General features: G+C 34.1%; 2 protein-coding genes across 4 annotated transcripts; one reads left to right on the top strand and one right to left on the bottom strand.

Annotated features, from left to right (window-relative positions):
* Positions 1-879: 879 nt before the first annotated feature.
* LOC112019026 (fatty acid amide hydrolase) lies at positions 880-16,658 on the top strand. Its single transcript, XM_024051563.2, has 20 exons — positions 880-1,108; positions 1,661-1,770; positions 6,920-6,980; positions 7,282-7,469; positions 7,765-7,894; positions 8,171-8,248; positions 8,404-8,551; positions 8,728-8,840; positions 10,351-10,426; positions 10,509-10,580; positions 10,687-10,732; positions 11,187-11,258; positions 11,394-11,474; positions 11,711-11,814; positions 11,910-12,002; positions 15,152-15,220; positions 15,412-15,476; positions 15,571-15,632; positions 15,727-15,822; positions 16,412-16,658. The coding sequence occupies exons 1-20, from the start codon at positions 1,009-1,011 to the stop codon at positions 16,472-16,474; spliced, it is 1,827 nt and encodes a 608-aa protein (XP_023907331.2). The 5' UTR covers positions 880-1,008; the 3' UTR covers positions 16,475-16,658.
* Positions 16,659-19,164: 2,506 nt separating this feature from the next.
* On the bottom strand, positions 19,165-22,758 carry LOC112019036 (putative disease resistance protein RGA4). 3 transcript variants are annotated; one of them, XR_002883646.2, is made up of 3 exons: positions 19,725-22,758; positions 19,501-19,567; positions 19,165-19,328 (listed from the first exon to the last, which is right to left on the bottom strand). XR_002883646.2 is itself a non-coding variant. In XM_024051572.2 (2 exons), exon 1 carries the CDS (start codon positions 21,843-21,845, stop codon positions 19,758-19,760), a length of 2,088 nt encoding a protein of 695 aa, XP_023907340.2. In that variant the 5' UTR covers positions 21,846-22,758; the 3' UTR covers positions 19,389-19,567; positions 19,725-19,757. The 3 variants fall into 3 exon arrangements, 1 of the variants encoding a protein (XP_023907340.2); XR_010628165.1 differs by having other exon boundaries at positions 19,465-19,567; XM_024051572.2 differs by lacking the exon at positions 19,165-19,328 and having other exon boundaries at positions 19,389-19,567.
* Positions 22,759-23,201: the final 443 nt, after the last annotated feature.

Here is a 23,201-nt window from a genome sequence, read left to right on the forward strand (position 1 = left end):
CCTTACTCCAAAGGTCCTTAGTGGAAAGACAGAAAATTAAGTACAGTTGCTTAGATTCAATTTAAGAATTGATGTTTTTGCATGGTCCAAGAAATCATATAGTTGAATATTATTGTCTTTGTAATTGATAATATTATATTGGAAAAGTTAATGAATACCTTAAAAGTATTGATTTAAGAAATATTTTTAAAAATTTCCTAAGAAAAAAAAGGACTTTTTTATTCAACCTTTTTATATCCCATGAAAGTGAGTATCAAAATTTTTCTAAAATGGTTAATTAACAAATAACCTAAGGGCACCTGTTAAGCGAACTCATTCTATATTTGGGTCGTGTTAGCCAATGCAACCACATGATGGAATTTAGTTCGAAAACCTAATATAATATCTAAATAATTGTTGTAAGTTTTACCCTTAATGTAAATTTGAATTATTTTGATTGGTATTGATGACTTGATTTAATTGTTTCTTAAACTTGAAAGTTAAAACTTCTAATCCAAAAACTTTGTAATTCAACAAGCAATTCTTGATGTTTCAAAACGAAACGCTCAGAGTTCGAATCTCCTATTTTCTAATTGTATAATAATAATAATAATAATAAAATTAAAATAAATCCTCTGTTTTATCAATAAATAAATAAAATAAAACTAAAAAAGCCGTTAAGACTTGGAAGTTTAAAGTGAAACCAAATCCTCTGTCTTTGATTTTCTCCAACTACTTCAAAGACTCACTCTCTCTCACTCACATGCTAGCTCTTATCTTTCACTTTCAATTGCTCATATTGTCATACCACACACTTTGTCTATCATAACAAGCTTTCAAGTTATTGTCTTTTTTTGTTGGATAAGTTAAAAAGACTTTCCTTTGCATTGCATCCACCGCCAAGTCATTCTTCCTAAAATCTTAATCTATATATAGGAATCTATAGGTTGTGTCATCGTCTTCTTGTTCACTTCATTTGTTTTATTTTGTATTCAAGTAAGCTTGAAAGATAATATTATTTTTGCCTTCATGGGGTTGTTCAAGGATCAAGGGGTGGTTTACAAGCCAGTGGAGGAGGTTGATCTTGGTCCTAAGAGCGATCATGTCTATCTCCGTGCCAATGTTAAAGGTTCAATCTTGGGTCCTAACTCTTGGTTCACCATCTTTTTTATACTCTCCATGCATGTTTCTTCTTCTGTCAAAGAATTGTCACCATTAGTTGGGATTCTTTATATAATTTGGTGTCATAGGATTAGTTTTGAGTTTCATTTGGTTTTCTATTCTAATTCACCAAAAATCCATTTTGTGAATTAGAATTATACATCATGTTGATGCATCTTGAAAAATAGAACTTTTTTTGGGCCTGCATATCTGAATTAAATTTCAGTTTTTTTTTTATTTATTTATTTGTGGTAGAACTTTTGGTCCTGAATTTCATGGTACTTTGAAATTGAAATTTGAAACCGATTGCACCAAACATATTTTAACTTTTAAACCAATATACATGTAAGTGAAGGCATAAAAAATTGCCTTTGTATTGTAATTTTGTAACTGAAAGAATAATAGGATGATGGATTGAACCCCAAAAAAAAAATATATATATATTTTCTTTCAAATTTATTTTTGAATACTTGGTGAACGCTGAACATACATAACTAGTGAACTTTCATTTGCTGCATAGCTCCTAGAATGGCTGGACTTCTGGTCAAAATTTTCACCTGGTTTCTGGAGTCACGAATCTTTGGGACAATATTGGTGTACATGTTGAAGAAAAACAATCTAATTCACAAGGTACACACTCTTGGTCTCGAGTTTCATTTTTGAGGTATTGTCTTAACTTTTCTATATGTTTATCTAAAAGCTCTTAGTTTTTGTCAACCATTGGCCTGACTGGTTTCTCACACTAGAGGTTTCTTCCTTTTTAGTTTCAAGGGAGACCCTTCTATCTTCCTATGTATGTGAAACCAACATATGAATTTTCTACCAAACATACACTTTGCTGCATCTTTAACAATTGATTAAATTATCAAATAAATTTCCTCTGTATGTCACTGTTGACCATGTTGTCTCATACTCTCATGTAATAATTAATTTTTATGATTAACCACATGCTAATATAATGGTATTTAGGCTCTAGTTGAGGAATTCACTTCAAGCTAGCAAGGTTGTTCTTTAACTAACATCTATATGAGAATGGGGTTTCCCTTAACAGAAATCAATACTTTCTCTCATCACGGTGAAGTACATAATGAACAGATGAAGTGGTCCACTAACTCATTAATTTGAGAGTTTTGAGTGCCTTTACCTATAACACAACGAACCAGTAGAATTAGAACATACATCATTTTCACAGCTCACATTCAATCGACAATGCTTGTCATGGCATTGGATGGTAGGGTCCTTTCTTTTAAAGAAGATGCTTATCTTAATTTCTCAAATACAACAGTGGTCAAATTAAATTAATAATTGTTCCACATCCACTGAACTCACTATATGGAGACTATTTTGTTATCCCCAGAACTGCTTTTGTCATGGTCATGGTAGGGTTTTTAAGCACACCATTCGAGCTTACATAAATAACCCACTGCTTCCATTCATTTACTTTGAGAGCAGTTACGCACAAACTTGGTAAAAAAAAATCAACTTAAAAGTTAGAACGTTTTAAACTAATGAATTCAAGTTATGATATCAGTTTTAGAAATAAAAAATAAAAAAATTGCACACAACCGCTTACTATTTATGAGGGTTAAAAAGATTGACAAAAATACATATTTAAGTTTGATGATTTTTTTTTTTTTTTGGCTTATTTCTTTTTGTCATTTTAATCTCTAAAATTTTATATGTTGTCAACGATGATCCTTCCATTTGCTGTCCATTCTGTTAACAATTTGCTTTAAACCCCTTTAAAATGACTCAGTTTTGCGCTTTTTTTTTTTAATTAAAATAAAAACTAAAGATCTTTTTTAAAGAAATTCATTCCTCTTTCTATGCCGTTCAAACAGTTTAAGTCCAAAATGGTTCAGGCATTAGTCATTCTCAACATATATTTGACATTTTTTCACAATAGTACGTGTAAATTTATCCTCCCTGCCAAACCATTGTGCTGTGTGTTGTGGGGTATGAGGAATTTTCTTGTCATGTCTAATGTTGTGATTTAACTTTTAAGCAGTAATTTTCAAACTTATTATTTAATGTGTTTTCTTATCCGATATCAATAAAAAGACAATTCAAGTCTTTCATGTATCTCTTTCTACCATGTCATAAAATTTCTCAAACTGTTGAAAATCTTGGTCTTTTGTCAACTACACCTTTCATGAATCATGCATCATCAACAAAATATCTATAGCCACCTGAGTAAAGCTCAATGGAACCACATACATTGAAATAAACTAAATCTAACCCATTGAGTTTTTCTACCAAAGGATTTATGAAATGAAACTTTATGATGTTTGCTAAATAAAAATAATAATCATAGGGATTTAGTAACATACTTTTGGCAAAGGGAATGAGAGACTTTTTTTTATCAAAATGTGCAATCACTATTCGCTCATGTAAGTCATCTGCGTATGCCACAAGTTAAGCAAAAAATTATCTCGAGTTACATTTACTACACCCTTTGCATAACTTTACTTGTGTCATATAAAGTGTTTAACATATCTTTTTTCTATCAAACACTATTGACCATTTAGTGAGTTTCTATTTTTCATCGCCGAAATAGCTACCATATCATGATTGATCTTGAGCATGCATTGAGATCATATTTGAGTGCATATGTTTAACCTGTTGGACATCCTTAGGCGCTAAAGTGCATCCCATATTACTCTTCACACAAATATCACCAACTCCTTTGATGTCAGCATAATTATCACATAACTTTTTAAATTGAGGTGGAACTCTTAACAAAAGAAGGAAGATTATTTGGTGCAATTTGAGTAAAAGTAGATATTCGTTAAAAAATTTCTGATATTTCTAATTTGACTTGGTTTAGTGTTTTTTTTTTTTTTTTTGTTTTTCACTTGAAGTGGAAGAAATTATATTACTTGCTATAAAAGTAAATTGGTATTCCTTTTCAACCAAGGAATATGTGTTGAAATCCTATAACTAGACAATATTATTAAGGATTTGGTGTATAAGGGTATTCCCACATGAAGAGAGATTTTGAATTGTCATAAAGAAATGGAATGGAATAATCATAAGGGAATGAAATGGAATGAAATGTGTTTAAGCAAGGGAAAGAAATGGAATTAAGTAACCTTGATTAGATGTTTTAAAATAAAATAATGGAAAGGAATGAAAACGAATGGAATGTAAGTAATCTTGTTTAAGAGTAACATAGAGGGAATGGAATGGAATCATTTTATGACAATATTATTATTAGACCCCTATTTTAAAATAAATGGTTGAATATATAAGGGTATTTTTGGAGTTTTAGTAAAAAAAATTCATTAAATCTAATTTCATTCCCTCCCATTCCTCCCAATTTCGGGGAGAATGAAAATTTGAGTTTTTAAGAAAATAGAGAGAAATGAATGTTGTCTCTTATCCATTCCATTTCCTCTCACTTAAACTCCCAAACAAGGGAATAGACTTTCAATTCTCTCCATTAAAACTCCCAAACAAAGGAAGAATAAAATATTCTAAAATTATTTTTTTCATTCATTTCCATTACATTCCATTCCCTCTTCCCAAACGAGAGCTTAGAGAGATTTTGTTATTTATGAAAATTCTCTAGGTTGGACTATGTGGAGTCTGGTTTTGTGTTTGATCCAATTCGTGACCTAACCCAACTTGTAAGCATTATAATTTAAAATAGGGGATTTTCCAAGGTTGAGTCCATCGAGTGGAGGTTTGGGCCAAGTTCCGAGCATTATAATTTTAAATAGGGGATTTCCTTTCCATTTCATTCCCTCTTCCCAAACGAGGGCTTAGAGAGATTTTGTTATTTATGAAAATTCTTTATGTTGGACTATGTGAAGTCTGGTTTTGTGTTTGATCCAATTCATGACATAACCTGACTTGGAAGCATTATAATTTTAAATAGGGGATTTCTTTTTCATTCCCTCTTCCCAAATGAGGGTTTAGAGGGATTTTGTTATTTATGAATATTCTTTATGTTGGACTATGTGGAGTTTAGTTTTGTGTTCAATCCGATTCGTGACCTAACCCGACTTGGAAGCATTATAATTTTAAATAGGGGATTTTCTAAGGTAGAGTCCACGGAGTGGAGGCTTAGGCCAAATTCCGAGCAGTACCCCCAAGAAAATTTGTTGGACCATTTTTGACTTGTTTTTGGAATATATATTTGTTGATTCAAAATTAAGGTTTGATTTATTGAAAAACTATATCGTAGCCACCTTTGTATTTTCCCTAACATAGTGAAATCACTGCAACTCCATAGTCATAAGCGCATTGCCGAATCACATAAATCTTTGTGTAATATGATTGTTTCTTTGCACAATTTTTCTCTATTTTTAGATTCTAGAAAATAGTTTAAATTCCTAATACTTTAGTGTGTAAATATTTCTAGTCTCTCTTTGATGGAGTGAATTCATCTTATGCCACCCATGGATGAAAGTCTAAAGTTGAATCACGTAAATCATTGGTGTTCTTCTCTTGTGTTTGGTTATGTCTATTTTTCTCTTTTCTTATTATTAGTTTATAATATCTTTCTTAAGCCCATAACAGTTTTACAATCAATCTTGTATGACAGTGCTTCCAAAGTTACTTTCGTGATAACATATTCGTATTAGAGCTTCCGCAGTCACCAAAAAAAAAAAGTATCATAGTCTCCAAATACAAATCCTTAACAAGAATAATATGGTGGGAAGCAACTAAGTCAATCATCCACTTAACATACGGATTTACAACATGGTAACACTCGTCATCTCCAACATGATATCTTTCTCAAATTTATACCCAAAAAAAAAAAAAAAAAAGCAACAAACAAAGCCTAAATGAGCTTTAAATACCACGTGGGTTAAAAAAAAAAAAAAAAAAAGCAACAAACAAAGCCTAAATGAGCTTTAAATACCACGTGGGTTGCTACTTAACTTTGCCATCGATACAACATCCCATAATTAAGATTCGTGGCTAACCTAGCGGCTGGCTGCCTTTAGCAACGGGGCCATTTCTTTTTCAATACTTTCTTTAGGAATGATGATTTTCTAGACTTTTTTTTTATTATTATTTATATATAATGATAATTTTCTAGACCTTATTTCAAACAGTATCCTTGGTCCATGTCGATATCAAAAGCTGAAATTATTTTTTTTTTTTTCAAATAAATAAAAATTAAAAAATTGATAGATGGGAAAGAGGAGATTAGGACATTAATAAACGTTACCATTAAAAACACCTAGAATTGGTTGAGCTTGGCAGAGGTACATATTAGCATTAAGGAAATGGATAACCTTAACTCCATTTTTCATCATCAATAATCAATCATCATATCTAAATGCACTCTAAATGTCTTATATAGAGCCATACGTTTATTCATGAGAATATCAGACAACATATTCTAAATTATTTTTCCTTTATATCTCTATAGTTCCAAACATGTAATTTCTTTCTAGATACCTCTTAGAAATTAAAATAACTAATTACTTATTTACTTGCGTAGTTCCTGTATTATTGAACATACCATCAGTAAATTTGAGATATCCAAAAAGAATTAAGTTCACGACTATTTCATGTCTAAGGAACCTATTCTTTTTTCCCTTCATAACAAGTAGTCATTTGTCACAGTAACATAGTAATTGCCATAAAAAAAAAAAATTGAATACCATGCACATTGTACACCAATGCCATAGAATTTAAAATAAGATTGGTAGTACGCATCAATTTTCGTCTCTCTGCAAATGTTACTATCTACATTGAACCAATTGTTGCATGCAAAAAATTTGTTATGAAATTCTTAAAAAATGTCTTTGAACTTGTGCAGCTCGTAACAAATGCACAGCTAGAGGAGTCACCTCTCTATGTTCCCTTACATCCTTTCGAAGGTCATGTTTTTATCCTTAACTTTCATTGCATTTCAGCTCTTTTACAGACAAGGACAGGTTTTCAAATAAAAAGCAATGTTCCACAAATCGCGACTGAAACTAACCAACAAATTTTTTTTAGTGAATAAAATAGTTTATTAAAACGAAGGACTAGTAGGAATTTGCAGGGGTTAAATGGTGTTAAAACACTACTCTATGTAAATGTTCAAATATCTGAAGATTTCTATGTATGTCAATGGCTGAAAATGAATTTTTCTCTAGAGAGTAGGATCATGCTGCTAATATCAGTTTATGATTGCAGATCTTAAAGAACAAGAAGTCAAATGCATAGATTCTAAATTATCTCCACCTGAACAAGTTCAACAGGCAATGGATTGTTTGCCTAATTCTTCAGAAAAGAGTTTACGTGGTTTACAATCTTCTTTTCGACATTGGACAATACTGGACTATTCAAGAGCCTATAATTTGAAAGAAATAACTCCTCGGATGGTATGCCAACTTTAGCTACTTTGTTTATGGTATATTGTTGTTTTCCTATTTACATATGTACTCATTAAATTGTAATTTACACAATTGTCTTTCAAACTTAATTGAAATCTTGAAAAGTATTTTGAAATGCTTTTATGAATTTCTTATGCCTTATGTTTGTGTGCTTGTTGTAGCTATTGTGAGTTTCCTATGAGCAAATATTTGGCACTCACCCAAAGATTTTGAAAGAGAAATATTAGGGAAATGATGACATGTTGTACCATACTCACAGGCCTTGACTTTCCCCTTGGAACAGGTTGCAGAGCGATTTATAGCTGCTGTGAATGAATCTTCTAATCCTCCATCACGGATGTCATTTTTTATAGACTATAATGCTGAAGATATTTTAAGGCAAGCGGATAAATCAACTCTTCGGTATGAACAAGGTACCTGTCTGTAACATAAGAAACAAACCATGAGTCTTTCTAATGAATATACCATTATTTGATATGCTTAACACTTATTGCTGAGACATTACACCAACATTAGCTATGCATAGCACCCATTACTGAGACAGTATTCAAACAGTGTAATGCTGCTGTCAATTCAGTTATTATGCTTCAGCATTTAGATGTAGTTCTAATATAGCTCCCCGATTCAATGAATTGAAGAAAAAAAAAAGCAACACACATCCATCTCATTCTCTATATGATCCCCTCCAGGAAACCCAATATCCATCCTAGATGGAATCCCAATTGCTATCAAGGATGAAATAGATTGTTCTCCATATCCTACTACAGGTAATTCAACATGCTTTGGTATTCAATTCACTATGTATATGTTTTCTGGATATGAGAGACTAGATATGTTTGTCAAACTAATCCAAATTTTCTTAAACAGAAAATTTATTTATTCTCATAGAATATTTGCCTAAACCAAAAGTTGGTTCTTCTAGGAGGAACAAAGTGGCTGCACAAAGTAAGACCTTGTACAGGTGATGCAAGCTGTGTTAAGTGCCTCAGATTATGTGGTGCCATACTTGTTGGGAAGACCAACATGCATGAAATTGGGGCCGGAACAAGTGGGATAAATCCTCACTATGGGTAAGACCACCCTGTTCTGGTGCTTTATTTTCCCAAAACTCCATAATTCCTTGTTTATTCAGTATATATGGAGCCAAGCCAATCATATTCTCTGTGCCTTTTTCATATCATGATTTAACATTTTTTTCATTTATATCCCTTGATGATATTCCTTCGTCTATTAATGACTTGTGTAGGGCTACTAGAAATCCATATGACATTAGCAAGATTGCTGGAGGTTCTTCTAGTGGATCTGCTGCAGTGGTGGCTGCAGGATTGTGCCCTGTTGCCCTTGGTGTTGATGGGGGAGGTAACTTATTTAAAAATAATAATATAATAAGAAAACACCAAATTACTCTATGCAGAAAAACTTATTTTTATCATATTTGCTTTATTGTGCTCTATTTTTCTTGTAGAATTATACTTGAGATCAACATTGTAGTGGTACGGTGGTACTGATGATTTATTTACTAGATCTGCATTTGCTGTTCTCGTCTGTGTGGGATCCATATCATGTTTATTTTTAAGGAATTAATATAGCAGAACCTAGATCCACACAGATAATTTCTAAATATCTTGTTTGCTACAAGGATGAGATGTTCTATAGTAACACAAACTAAGCAGCAAGATTCCGGTTAATGAGGATCTTTTACTACAGAGGTGTCTTTTCTGCTTAGAGAAATAATTGTCCTAAATGAAGCAGTAAATTTCACACTGGTTGGACCCATTAAGTAATCATCAATCACTAAAATACCATACTAAGGAAAACAAATATAGAAAACACAGAAGAATAAGGATAGTCTTGATTCCTTAAGTCTGGTCACCAAAGACCAAATCCTACCAAATATCTCCAATCAAGTAGTGCTAAGATATCCAATTATTTTGCTTAGAGAAAGCCAAAAAGATTTGAGTATCACCCACTTTGGGCCAGCTAGAAAGAATTTTCCAAAAAATTATGAGGGGATTTTAAACCTCATAGTGACAAAAACAAATTATCCTTCCAGATCTACAAAATCCACCAAAATTACAATATTAGCAACCATTAATATTGGAAAATTTTTAATTAGGCTGCTATGAATTACACCAAGAGTCAGTAAAGAACTAAGAAAAGTTGTCTCTTTAAACTTTCTTTTAAATGAAGCATATCTGGTTAGTTTTCTTTTCTTTCTTTAAACTTTTATGGTCAAAAACCAAGAAACATAAAGGATATGAGGAAAGACGCTTCTGTCCTTTGGCAATGAGGATTTTCTGGCCCTTTTGACCATGGAAAAGTTCAAATCTTTAGTCAACAGACTCAACACCACCTATTTTCCAGTAGGGGCATATTCTGACTCTTCCAACATAAATGTACATGACTTTAATTTTTTTTTTTTTTGGAGTCCACCATAAAGCATAGTTTCTAATTAAAACGGAAATAACTTCATGCTTGAGAATTGTCTAAGGTAGATGTTTCCAGCACTAAAAACTGAAGTATGATCTCTTGAAGCCATCAAGCATAGGCAAAACTTCTAGCTTACTGTGAAAACTCAACATGGTCAACTCAACCACTAATATAATATACCAAATTTACTTCACCTTATAACAGTTTATATTCCTTAACATTTGATTAAGGTTCTTTTTCCTTTTTCAAATTGATAAATTACACATGCACTAGTGAACCCTGAACCCATGACCTCACCTTCCATCCTATTCTTACATGGGGAAGGAGATGTTTCCAAGATAGATTAAAGTTCATGCCGACGAATTCTGCATCATGCAGATGTGCACTATACATTACGTATGTATTACAAACTGAATGTTTTATCTATATCTATGTATAGGATCTGTGCGGATGCCAGCAGCTCTTTGTGGTGTCATTGGTTTGAAACCAACTTTTGGGCGTATACCTCATAATGGGTGAATAATGATTTTTTTTACTAGTGATCTATATAAGTTGGAAGGTATTTGACCATTTTAAAAATAACTCCGTGTTTTTTAGTGTTCTTCCTTTTAACTGGACAGTGGGGATGGTTGGAATCTTAGCAGGCACAATTGAGGATGCATTTATTGTGTCAGTGATCTTTCCTATTTGTTCTTTTTTTACTGTGGCTTTTCATTTTTTCTGTTGATTCCTTTTATGAGTTTGATAATATAGCTTCTACCAATTTAATATACAGTTATGCAGCTATGAATGGACAACTTCCACCAGATCAACCCACCAGAGTAAGAACTTTTTGCAATTGTTTGAAAAAGTATCTACCATGGTTTTGAATTATAATTATTGTTCTACCTAATCATGCTTTCTTTCTATAAAAATAGAAACTTTCTTAAAATTCTTTCTCCTCTAATTAGTAAGAGATGAAAATCAGGACTTTTAAAAGATTTTTGTTTGAGCTTACATTTTTCCAGATATTTGGGAAAATGCTACGGCTTTTTTTCTTTCTTAAATTTGTTAGTACTAAAGATGGAGGAGCATAGGAACAAGTGCAGTACAGTTTGGTATAGTTGGCCAAACTGATGGACCAGCATTATTCTTTGTTTGCCATGTTTACAATATAAGCTTTGCATAGGTTTTATCCATAATGTTCTTTCAATGTCATTTTCAAATTGTTAAATTATGAATAGTTCAATAAACTATTCTAATTTCAGACCACCTTCTTTTTGGATAATCTTCCAGCCCAAATTGTACTTTCCATTGCTCAACCCAACTAAATCTATCTCTGATGTCAAAATGGCAAAGTATGCAGAGGTTAGTAACCTCTTTCTCAACTTGATAATACTTTGATCAACAATATTTTATTTCAATAAAAAAAAAAAACTTTATTCATCAAGTTATCTTCTGATATCCTTAATCTTACATTAAACCACTATTTGGGTCAATTAGTGGTTTAATGATTGTAGCGATGATATAAGAACATGCTGTTCTAAAGCTTTAGACAAGCTTCAGGAGCACTACAGTTGGAAGGTATTTGCAATTACATGCTCCCTTTCTTATATCAAAACTACTTATATCTTGGTACTGAAATAATTGCCTCTGAATACAAAGAAATAGCATAACCTACTTTCTCAGAAAGAGTTGTTGATAGTAGTGCAAGATAATTAAAATTCTGTCCATATCATGAAGACTATAGTAAATAAAAAATAGTTGATAAATACAATAGCCATTCCTTGCTAACCTGCAAAATTCTTCTTGTCTGTAAGATTGTAGAGGTGACTATACCGGAGATAGAAGTGATGCGTCTGGCACATTATTCAACAATTGGATCTGAGTGTAGCACTGCACTTAGTTCTCATTTGGAAAAGCTGTACATTGACTTCCAGCACTGCATTTTCTTCACTGTTATCTTTTAAAGACTAAAGAGTAAGAAATCAAAATGCTTACATTAAGAATGCATTACAGGAAGCCTGAAGAAATAGGATGGGATGCAAGGGTAGCGCTTAGCGTGTATGGTTCTTTCAGTAGCAAGGAGTATATAAAGGCGCAGAAAATTAGGTGATGTTTTTTACCTATCTTTATTAATTTAAAGTGATAGGAAAAGGTACCAAAGGTTGGAAACAATAGTAATCATAAAGACTTGATCAGCTATAAAATACTTAATGCTGCAATATTTCGATATCCTAAAACTTAGAAGCACAAAGCCAAACACAGAATTCAGGTGAAGAATTCATGATATACTCAACTGAGCCTTCCTGATCATTAATTACTGCTTTTTTCTGGACTGCTAAACTTTTCTTAATTACAAATCATTATCTCTGCATTCAACATTTTTCTAATAATGAAGCTATCTGGTTTAATACATCAGCAACATCTTCTGTCTTGTGTCTGCTTTGATGTGGTTGATTTGGAAGGAACGTAATACCCGCATTTTTGAGGATGTTCAGAAATCTGCTGTTTTTTTGAAGTCTTTGCTAGTCAGGACTTAGTTTGGGTGGTCTCATATTTGGGGTTTTACACAATGTATTTCTGTTTTTGATTTCATGCAATCCGTTTTTGTTTCTGTTTGAATTGTTTGTATTTTTTCCTAGTACTCTGTTCATCATCGTGAACATGTTGTAATTTTTTCAATGAAAATATCTATTACCTATCAAAAAAAAATATTGTCAAGGTTTTTCATTTTTTTTGTAGAAATTATATAAGTTCTGGAAAGCTTTTGCAGGAAAGCAACTGCCAAAGCTTTCCAAGTGCACAGTAAAAGGCATACTATGTACATTAGGCATGAGTGGATCAGGGTTCCAATTTTTACTATTTGCCAAGATCCTGAACCCAGATTGTCATGATCTTCAGGCTTCTATGTTATAACTGGACTTTGGCTGCTCTGATTGACTCATTTCTAATTAAGAAGCTTTATGATATGGGAAATAAATGAAAAACTAGGATCAAACACATAACCCTCATAACTGATAGTAAAGAATTAATTTCCCAGTTCTTATCAGGCTTGCCTGGGCCTATTAGTTTCTTGTCTAAGCAATGCAGCTAACAGGAAAGCTCTTTTATTTTTATTTTTTTGATAAGTAAGAATGTTATATAAACGAAAGGCTACTCTACGCATGAAAAACATAGAGCGAACCTAGAAAATACAAGGAGAAGAAAACAAAAAAACAAAAAAGAAAACCAAAACAGATTAATTACAGAAGAGAAAGAGAGCTAAGAAAAGAGAGGAGAGAATCACAAGTCGTGAGTCCCCAACCCCGAGACCAATAAAAAAGAGTCCCACTAAAAGAGACAATCATCTGAACACCTGAACTATCCAAATCCTCAAAAATCCTCCAATTCCATTCCTTCCAAATACACCATAGGATGCACAATGGAATTAGGTTCCAAATCTGATACGAATGCTTTCCCAACCAATTTCCCCAGCCAAAAAGCAAATCTAGAATCGATCTAGGCATAACCCAAAACAAACCAAAAGTTATCAAGACAAAGCTCCACAACCGATAAGCCATCTCATAATGAAGGAGTAAGTGGTCTACCGTCTCTCCACAATACCAGCACATAATGCACTAGTCTACAAAATCCAAATCCCTCAATCTTCGCAAGTTATCACTTGTTAGGATCTTATTCCAAGCTACACACCAAACAAAAAAAGAAACTCGCCTAGGAGCCTTTACTCTCCATATGCCTTTCCAAGGAAAGACAATTGAGGGAGAATCCCGCAATTTGTTATAATACGACCGGATGTCAAACTCCCCATTAGGCTTCAACTTCCATCTCATCCGGTCTCTAACATCCATAGGAGGAGTATTAGCTCCTAATATATGAAGAAAATGCAGTCCTTCATCTCCCAATCATTAAAATCTCGAGTAAAACGAACATCCCAAATTCTTCTATCCTCCACCCCTTGCCTTGACAAAGAAGCTTCTATAGATGCCTCCTTATCAATGGCAATTCCATACAGCCTTGGGAAAGCCACTTGGAAAGGTTGATCCCCATACCACCCATCCTGCCAAAATCTCACTCTATTTCCCAACCCAACAACCAACTGACAATACTTGCTAAAATCCTCCCATCACATGCGAATACCTCTCCACAAACCACACCCATGAACTCCCCTACCTAGCTTTGAGGTCCATCCCCCCCATTCTTCCCCATATTTTGACGCTACCACCCTCCTCCATAACCGACCCTCTTCCTTCCTAAACCGCCACAACCATTTCCCCAATAAGGCCTTATTGAAAGTAGAAATTTTCCTTATCCCCAAACCACCATTAGCTATAGGCGCACAAACTTTATCCCATCCTACCAAATGATTCTTGCCATCACCCCATAGAAAGTCCCTTTGCAACTTTTCAATCTTATTAGCCACATAAGTAGGAATGGTAAATAGAGATAGAAAATAGGTAGGAAGGCTAGATAATATACTCTTGAGTAACATCAATCGACCCCCAAAAGAAGCATATTTACAATCAGACAGCTCTGCAGGCTGGATGGTTCAACTTTGAAGTTTCCACAGTTTTACCTTAATAAAAAAAAGTTGGAAGTTTTGAAAACTTAAGTAAAAAAAAATATATATATATATATATATATCAAAGTTTCAAAGGTAACTCAAGTTTAAAGAGTGGTTAAGAGAATTGCAGATTGTAAGTCTGACACATAGTTTAGAAAAATGCCTATATGTTTCAGATCGCGTTGAATATTTATCAGCTGTTTTAATTGGCAGTTGATGTTTGCTATGAAAGTTTTTAGATTGTGGTTCTGACTCCTTTTTTTTAAGACAAATTCTACACATTCAAATGATTTTGTATATATCTGCCATGTAATTTGAGGGTAGATTAACATCTTTTAGTATCCCAGCTTGCTAGGTAGTGCTGTTTTTATTTTTCTTCCTTTTTAAATTAGATCATGTTTCCAATATATTTCAATTGCCCCTTTTCCATTATAGTTTTCAAAAAACTTCTTCACTATACACATTTCATCAGCATTGTTGTCTACCATTCTAGAAAGCAGAAGTTTCTCAAAAAAAAAAAAAAAATCTAGAAAGTAGAAGAATGGATTAGAAATGTACCTAACCAAGAGTGCTTTAAAATATTTTAGTGCATTATTTGCACTTTGTGGGCATGCATACAAATGATTACAACTAAGCATTTGGATGTTTGGTTCTACTATATTCCCATTATGACACTTTTTTGTTTAAATATCCACAGGAACCGCCAGATGCAGTTTCATATGAAAATATTTGCTGAGGCAGATGTCATTGTTTCACCAACAACAGGGTATCTTTTGCTGCTCTAATAAATTTTAAGCAACAAGTTAATTCATTCTGAGCTAAAATTTTTCCATTTTAGGAAACATGACTGAAATGATATTTCAAAGAAAAAAAAAACCACTTTATAGCTTACTTTTCCTCACTGTTCCTTCAGTAATACTAATATCTAATGATTACTCTCCATGATCTATGCGACAGTGTAACCGCATACCCAATACAGGATGATGCTTCAGAAACTGGTGAACTGGACTACATAAATGGAGGTTTGAAACGCCTAATAAATTAGTTTCTAAAATTTCTGTTTCAGCAAAGGACAAAATAGTGAAATGAAACTTGACAAGTTTGCTGCTATTTCAGCTGCCCTAGTTCGGTATTCAATAGCAGGAAATTTTCTAGGATTGCCTGCAGTGACTGTTCCAGTATGATCTTATCATCCTTTCCTGTCTTTTACTCTCTTTTTTTATGGAATGCTAATACTAATACTTCTTTGTTAACCTAAACTGCACCTGATAGGTTGGATATGACAAATTGGGTTTGCCAATTGGCCTTCAGTTTATTGGGCAGCCATGGTCCGAACCAACATTAATTCACATAGCATCTGCAATGCAGGTAAATTGTGAAACTCTTGATTTTTTTTTTTTTTGAAGTACTGAATCACTCAATTGCTGAAAATATTCACATCTTAGTATTTTACTAAACCTTCTTAGTAATCGGATACCGTTCTGTTATGTGTTTTTCTCAACATTTTCCTTGACATACTTCCATAATAGCATACGTGATAATGATTTTCTTTGTGAAGGAAAAACATGATAAAGTGAAACAGTATCATAACTTTGCTGCCCCAGTCTCCTAACAAATAAGGATAAATAAATTGTTTTTTAAAATTAAATGAAGATTTCCGTTTAAAACATTTTAAACTAATATTGTGACTTCAAGTCACAATTTCAATTTGTTTGAAACAGGGTGTGTGTAACAAACACTACCCCAATAACTAACAATAAATCTAGAGGCACAAAAAAATTCACAATTGCTAAGATGGCAAGTTGTTATCGGTAAGTAAAAAAATGATATCAGTAGTAGACCCAGACCCAAATGGGTATCAATAATAACTTGTCAAACTAAATTGTTGCGTATGTAGCATTATCTACAATGTGTTTGTCATTTGATGACTAACATGTAAGGGCTAATTTCAATGCAGGCCATCTGCAAGCCAGACTACAAAAAGCCAGAGGTTTTCTATAATCTGCTGAAAAAGGATTAGATGAACCAAGAACCTCCACATCATTACAAATGATCTTAATTTGATAATAATTCACGCCATTTAACTTCTAGGTTAACACAGTTATGCTATCGCTTTAATGCAATTTGTTTAAGTAAAAGCCATGTGTGTATCAAACAAGTGTGACATTTCTATATAATAAAAAAATGGAATTTAATAAGCATAATCACTTTCCTATTCAAATTCTTTAATCAAATTCATCTGTTTCACTTACATAATATATGGGCCAGAAAGGTTTGAAGTGGAATGTTGACTCTTTGGAGGAGTAACTCGAAACCACCATTCTTTAAGCTCTTATGGAGAAGGGAGATTTGTGGAAATCTTTGAGTATAAAAGAGGAAACACAAGCATGTGAAGAGTGTTAGAGAAGTAACAAAATTTAGTTTAAACTGTGAACTATAAAGAGGTGTTTAAATAACCCACAGAAAAGATTGGTGAAGAATTTTGTTGTGGGGTCTGGAATTGCGATGTGGTCTGCCATCTGCTTACAGGAAACTGAGGTAGACAGTATTGACTCTCAGTTGGTCCGGAGTTTGTGGGGTAGTCTTTTTTATTGATTGATTGGGTTGGGTAGCCCTTTAATGCCGTTAATACAGGAAGCGCTCAGTCTGAGAGTGGCTTATTTTTAGTAACATAACGCGAGAAAAATAATAATAATAATAATAAATAGTTATCTATAATAAATACTAGGACCTTTTTGGTATCATAATTTAAACAACAGTTTTTAGTTTTTAAACAATATAATAAATATTTTTTACACACTTTTTTATCTACATGTATTTTTTAAAAATACAAATAATATTACTAGAACAACATTATCAAACTATCCTATACAACTGAAGCTTTTGACTATTTGTTGACGTCATTAGAGCATCCCACCTCAGCTTTGGAGCCTCCTTAATTTTACACCTCATATTAATTTTTAAAATTATTTAATTTGCTGAGTAAAAACCACACGATTCACCTTAGAAAACCAGACTGCATGATTCCATGACTTTGTTTCTGAAAAACCCTAAACTGAAAACCTGAGACCCACACGGTCACAAGCATAAAACCTAAATACTTGGCCGCCCTTGCAAATTGAACCTTACTCACAAGCCAGTGAAGCCACAGCTCACAGCCCTTACCATACGATTTTGTTAATAGTCCTTACCATACGATTTTGTTAATAGCCACCATAGCTTTTGTATGTTTCCTGCCCATAATGTTGCTCCCAATAAAAGACCATTCTACTATCTGGTGATGAGTCGCTGACGCAACTATATTAGCATTAGCTGAACAACGCTGATCACCCAGAGTGAGTGTGAAGGTAAGTAATCCATGATATTGCCAATAACAGTGAAAGCTTGGTTGATTTCACCTTCTTGACCCAATTTTATGCTATGTCTATTCCCTGGTAATGATATGTTTGAGTAGCTTTTTACATACTAATTGATTCAAAAAGAGAAAAAAAGAGAGGGTAGCTTTTATATACTGTAGTCTGTAGTGTGCCTTCAAATATTCATTCAGCAATTGTGTTGTTTTGGTTCAAAGGCACCATAAAGGAGGTGGAATTTTACATCAAATTTGATCTAGAGATGAAGGAGAGTGGGAGACGGAGAACCATGATTTTCAAAATTCAAGTAGTTAGCTTGCAAAATATTGTGTCAAGGGAGATAGACCCTTTTTACATTCTTGAGTATTAATTAATAATAATTTCAAAGTCTAAGTACTCCTATCAAATGAATTAGTCATTTAGTTTACAAGTTAAGTCTACAATTTGGCGTTGAATTTCATATTTGACTTTAGCTAATGTAGGTGGTTTATGTTACCATGATCCGAGGAGGGACGTTTAAAATCATCCCAGACTCTACTATAGTAACTGGCACTTTAGGGCCTCACACGCGTGAAGAGAGTCCAACCTCATTACCATTAAAAGTGTTTGATAAAATGGCAGAAAGAAATTTGAATTTTCTTCAGTTATTTTTTTATATATGTTCTAACCTATGCATGTAATGAGTATGGGGTTTTTCCCCCATTTTAAAAGCAATCTGTACATTTGGTGAACATATCTATGAATTTCTATAATTTTTTTTATGTTTCATATTGTTATTGGCTCTTGAGATTGATGAAACTGTGAATTCCTAGATATAAACCTATTAAAAAAATAAAGTGAATTCCTAATTATTGATGTTGATCCTCTGCATAAATTTATTATCAGAATAAATTTATTATCAGAATGATATAATATCGAGTACATAGTTTTTTTTTTTTTTAATAAGTAATAAGTTTTATTGATATAAAAAAAAACACCCTAATACACAGGGGTGTACAAGGAGTCAAAAAATCAAATACATAAATTGCAAGAGTCTAGGAAATCAATAAAAGAAGGGAATGATTGTTTTTGCAAAGCAAACAACCAATCCACTAAAATTCTAAAAATGAATAGCTTGAGGTCTGGAATAGATCTCTCAATATCTTCAAAACATCTACTATTTCTCTCACTCCAAAGACACCACATTAAGCAATGAGGAACGATGGACCAAATATCAAGTACATAGTTTAGTAAATATATTTTTCTTTCTAATAAAATTTAACAAATTCAAAGTAAAAATAAGGTTTTCCGTACATTGCACGGGTTAGCGACTTGTATACTATTTTAAAAAAAAAAGTTTTGATAATTAATTCTGACATTACTGAAAACCTTATTGTGAATTTATATAGCCCCATAGACATAATGGCATGCTGAAGCTTATATACAATTAAGGACTAAAAAATGGATACCCAATACAAATAAAGGGGCTTGTACCTTCAATCTATCTTGATCCTCATCCTCCACCATGTTCCATTTTGTACACTGTTTTAAGGATTTTTTTTTTTAATTAAAAATAAAATAAAATAAAATATATTTAATAAATAAAAAAAAAAAAAAAAAAAAAAAAAAAAAAAAAAAACCAAATACATCATCTGGTCATTTCAGTTTGGGATACTACCAGATTTTTTAAAATAGAGAAACAAATGCTCCTTACAGCTATTCTAATTCCATCCGCCAAAGATGTCTCGTGAACCCCAACTCTCTATCAGCAGCTTTTGGTTCTGCATATGAGCTAAAAATAACTGAGAAATTTGCTTAAATATCAAGAGCCTCCAAGGAAAGAAGAAATAAAAAATGAAACAGGGAGCAGGGTGCTATCATAAAAACAACATTTTCAATTATTGAATGCCTATGAGATTAGGAAGGAATTTTACATACCTAAACAAGCTGAATGAAGCATGAAACAAGAGATTAATCAAAGTCCCGAGAAGTCAGCCTTTCGGAAATTTCTGGGATGTGTTTAATCTTGTGCAAATCCTCACCAGTTTCCCCCTGGCATCTTCGCATTAACATGGGACAATCATCAATCACCAGTCTACGTAAAGACTTAAGGCTACTCATTCCATGAGGCAGCAAAGCCAATTTGCGGCATTTAGAAATAACAAGCCTATTAAGAGATGTGAAACTACTGATCCAGTCTTCAAGAGCTATTAAATTTGGACAATTTAGGATCCGGAGCTTTTCAAGAGGCATAACATATCGCAGCCCATTCGGGAGAGTCTTCAACTTTGGGATTCCCCAAATAGTGAGGGAACAGAGGTTCCTCAGTCCTTTCCATCGCTCGCCATCACCTTCATCGCTGGAAAGATCAAGCTCCTCGCAGTCCCTAATGTCCATAAACTTAAGGGAGGTGAGATACTGAATACCTTGTGATAAGAACATTAGTCTTGGGCACCCTGAAATGGTGAGACGCTCAAGAGAAGTGAGGTTTTGCAGCCATTCATCTTGCAAACACTCTAGCTCCTTAATGCCAGTTAAAGTCAAAGAATTTAATTTGGAGAGAGGGCCCAAGGAGGAAGAGGGCAGAGTAGAAGAATGAACTGACATAGCTACAGTTGTTGGGCCTTGCGATGCTGCCATATACCACATTGTCTGTTGCAAAAGTGTCAGCTTGGCATTACTCAGGACCAGCTGTTCATCAAGATGTGGATAGAAGGGAATGGAATTCAGCATTGGACAATACTGGATTTCTAATTTTGAAAGACAGGGAAATGAAGGCAGCAATAGATACTGTTGTTGATGGTCTGTCATTGATGCTTGTGTTATTCCAGCAGCACTCTTATCATCACCAACTGGAACATCCCTCCACCATCCCTTCAGATTGGGACAATCCCAAAGTACAAGTTCCTTTAAGGATGGGAAGAATGTTATTGATACCGCTGAAGAAGAGAACTTGTCTTTTCCACCACTGTCTGTTACGTACTCCAGGGCATGCAACCTTTGAAGTTTAAGACTCTTGAGAAAAATGAGTTGATCTAATGGCGGTAGATGCTGGAACTTGAGACAATTGCAGAGAGTAAATTTAACAAGATATATGATAGAAGATAGCCAACTTGGAAACTTCATACCCCCATAGCCTATCACCCACAACGTTTTCAGAGTTCGATGTGGCTGGAGGCCTTCCAATGACTTCTCGTCACTCTCCACATCAACAACATCATCATCTTGCCGATACCATCTTAGAGTCAAGGCTCGAAGACATAGTTTCTCCTTCAAATTTGCATTCTTAGTTTCTGTTGAAGCATCTGACAACTGCTCTAGATGTAAAATCTCAAGCCCTCTGCTCAAGTTGTTTAGCCTCTTCAGTTCACTTAGCTTGCCACTCTGTCTGTAGAAAGACTGACTCCTTAATACAAATAAAGATAATGTCTGAAGAGAAGTCAATTGTCCCAGTCCACATGGCATTTGAGCCAATTTATCACAGCCATCAATCTCAAGATGCCGAAGCCTGACTAAATTTTTCATGTCCTTTGGCAATTCTTTAAGCACATCACAATTCGAAAGTTTCAATGTTTGCAAATTCAGCAGGCTGGTTATGGAACTTGGAAGCTTTTTTATTCCATTCTTAGAGAGATCAAGATATCTTAAATGCTTCAACTTACAAAGGCTACTTGGAACCACCTTGATCCCTGAATCATGTAAATCCAACACACGTAAACACTTGAATCGTGAAAAAATTGCTCTACAAGTGGACTTGCTGAACTTTTCTTCGTTTGGAAGCCATGATTGACTAGGCAATAGAAATGTCTGTATTCTCCTGGCTTTAAGCAAGCGTCTCACAAATTGCTGTGATGAATCCAAATTAAAATCGAATGACATATGACGGACTCTATCATTTATATTGTCCCCATTTGGATTTGACGCACAGCTCACAACTCCTGCCACTAAAATTGCATGATCATGCAAGATTTTTGGCATTTTGCAACTTCTTACAATGCCCCATTCATCTTTTTCTACCTCTTGGAAAAAGGACCTCTGGAATAGATCCATAAAATACATATAACCAACATCTTCTAGAGATTGATCTTTTTTTTTGAAATGAGAAACCCTTGCCCATCCAAAGTTTAATCAGTTTTTGTACATCAATTTCATAATCTTTAGGAAATAATCTACAGTAAGCAAAACATTGTTTCAAATGTGACGGAAGATGATCGTAACTCAACTTAAGTATTGCAGAAATATCATTTTCTTGTTGTATAATTTTTGGAAGCTCATCCTGCTGGAATTTCAACCAATCCCCTTCCAAAATTTTGAAGTATAACAGACTCCCTATAGTCCTTATGGCAAGAGGAACACCAGCATATTTCTGTACAATCTCCTGCCCAATGGATTCAAGAGCTTGACTCGTTCGCTCTTCTCCGTCTCCAAATGCCATCTTCTTAAACAAAGCCAGTGAATCATTGTACGTCAGAGGTTCTAAAACAAACATTGGAACCGTGCGCATAATGTCTGCAACCACTTTACTACGTGTAGTAGTCACAATCTTACTTCCCTCGCGCCACACATTAACAGTTTTTTCAAGCTGGACCATTTTTCATTATCTTCATTCCATACATCATCCAGTACAAGTAAAAACCGCTTCCCATCAATCATTAATCGCAGGCGTACCAACAACGAACTCAACCCGAGATTTTCCAGTCTCTTCCCGTCTGCTGATTCCACAATCTCTTCTACAATCGTTTTCAAATCAAAGGATTCAGTGACACACACCCATAATCGTAGCTCGAAATGTTTTCTCACAGTCTCATGATGGTATCCAAATTGAGCAAGTGCAGTCTTTCCTACACCTGCACTCCAACTATTGAAATCACAGAGACATTTGCTTTGCCACTGATATTACCCATTTTCACTAGATCATCCACAATTGCACTCTTTTCCTTCTCTCTCCCAATAATCTCGACCTCGCGTGACGAGAAGAAGAAATAGAGTCTCCTTCTCTCCTTCATCTCAGGACGCCGGTTATTAAACTGGAATCTGTCACCTTCGGATGCAATTTTCTCTATTCTCTCTTATTAACTGCTTTAAACTTAGGCAGCCTTTTTGAGCCATATGCAAGCTTGGATAAGAAGATACGTACCTGGTTTAAGCTTCTGCCCCGGTTCATGAGTTCTCGCCGCAGAGCCTCAGTGGAGAAATCATCCACTAAGTCAGCAGCATCATCAAATGCATCTTTAAGCGTTCCAAGCCAAATTTTGACCTCATAGCTCTGACTGTACCTCTCCTCTGCATCCAAAAGTAGAGGTTGGATTCTGGAAACAGCCTGCTGAAGCCTCCCAAGTTCCTCTTCCACATTCATATACCCTCTAAACTGCTGGATAGAAGTCAAGTTTGAAATGAGTGCTTCTACAACGCTGG

Source organism: Quercus suber, unplaced genomic scaffold, assembly GCF_002906115.3.
Source record: "Quercus suber isolate HL8 unplaced genomic scaffold, Cork oak 2.0 scaffold_4, whole genome shotgun sequence".
Taxonomy (NCBI): domain Eukaryota; kingdom Viridiplantae; phylum Streptophyta; class Magnoliopsida; order Fagales; family Fagaceae; genus Quercus; species Quercus suber.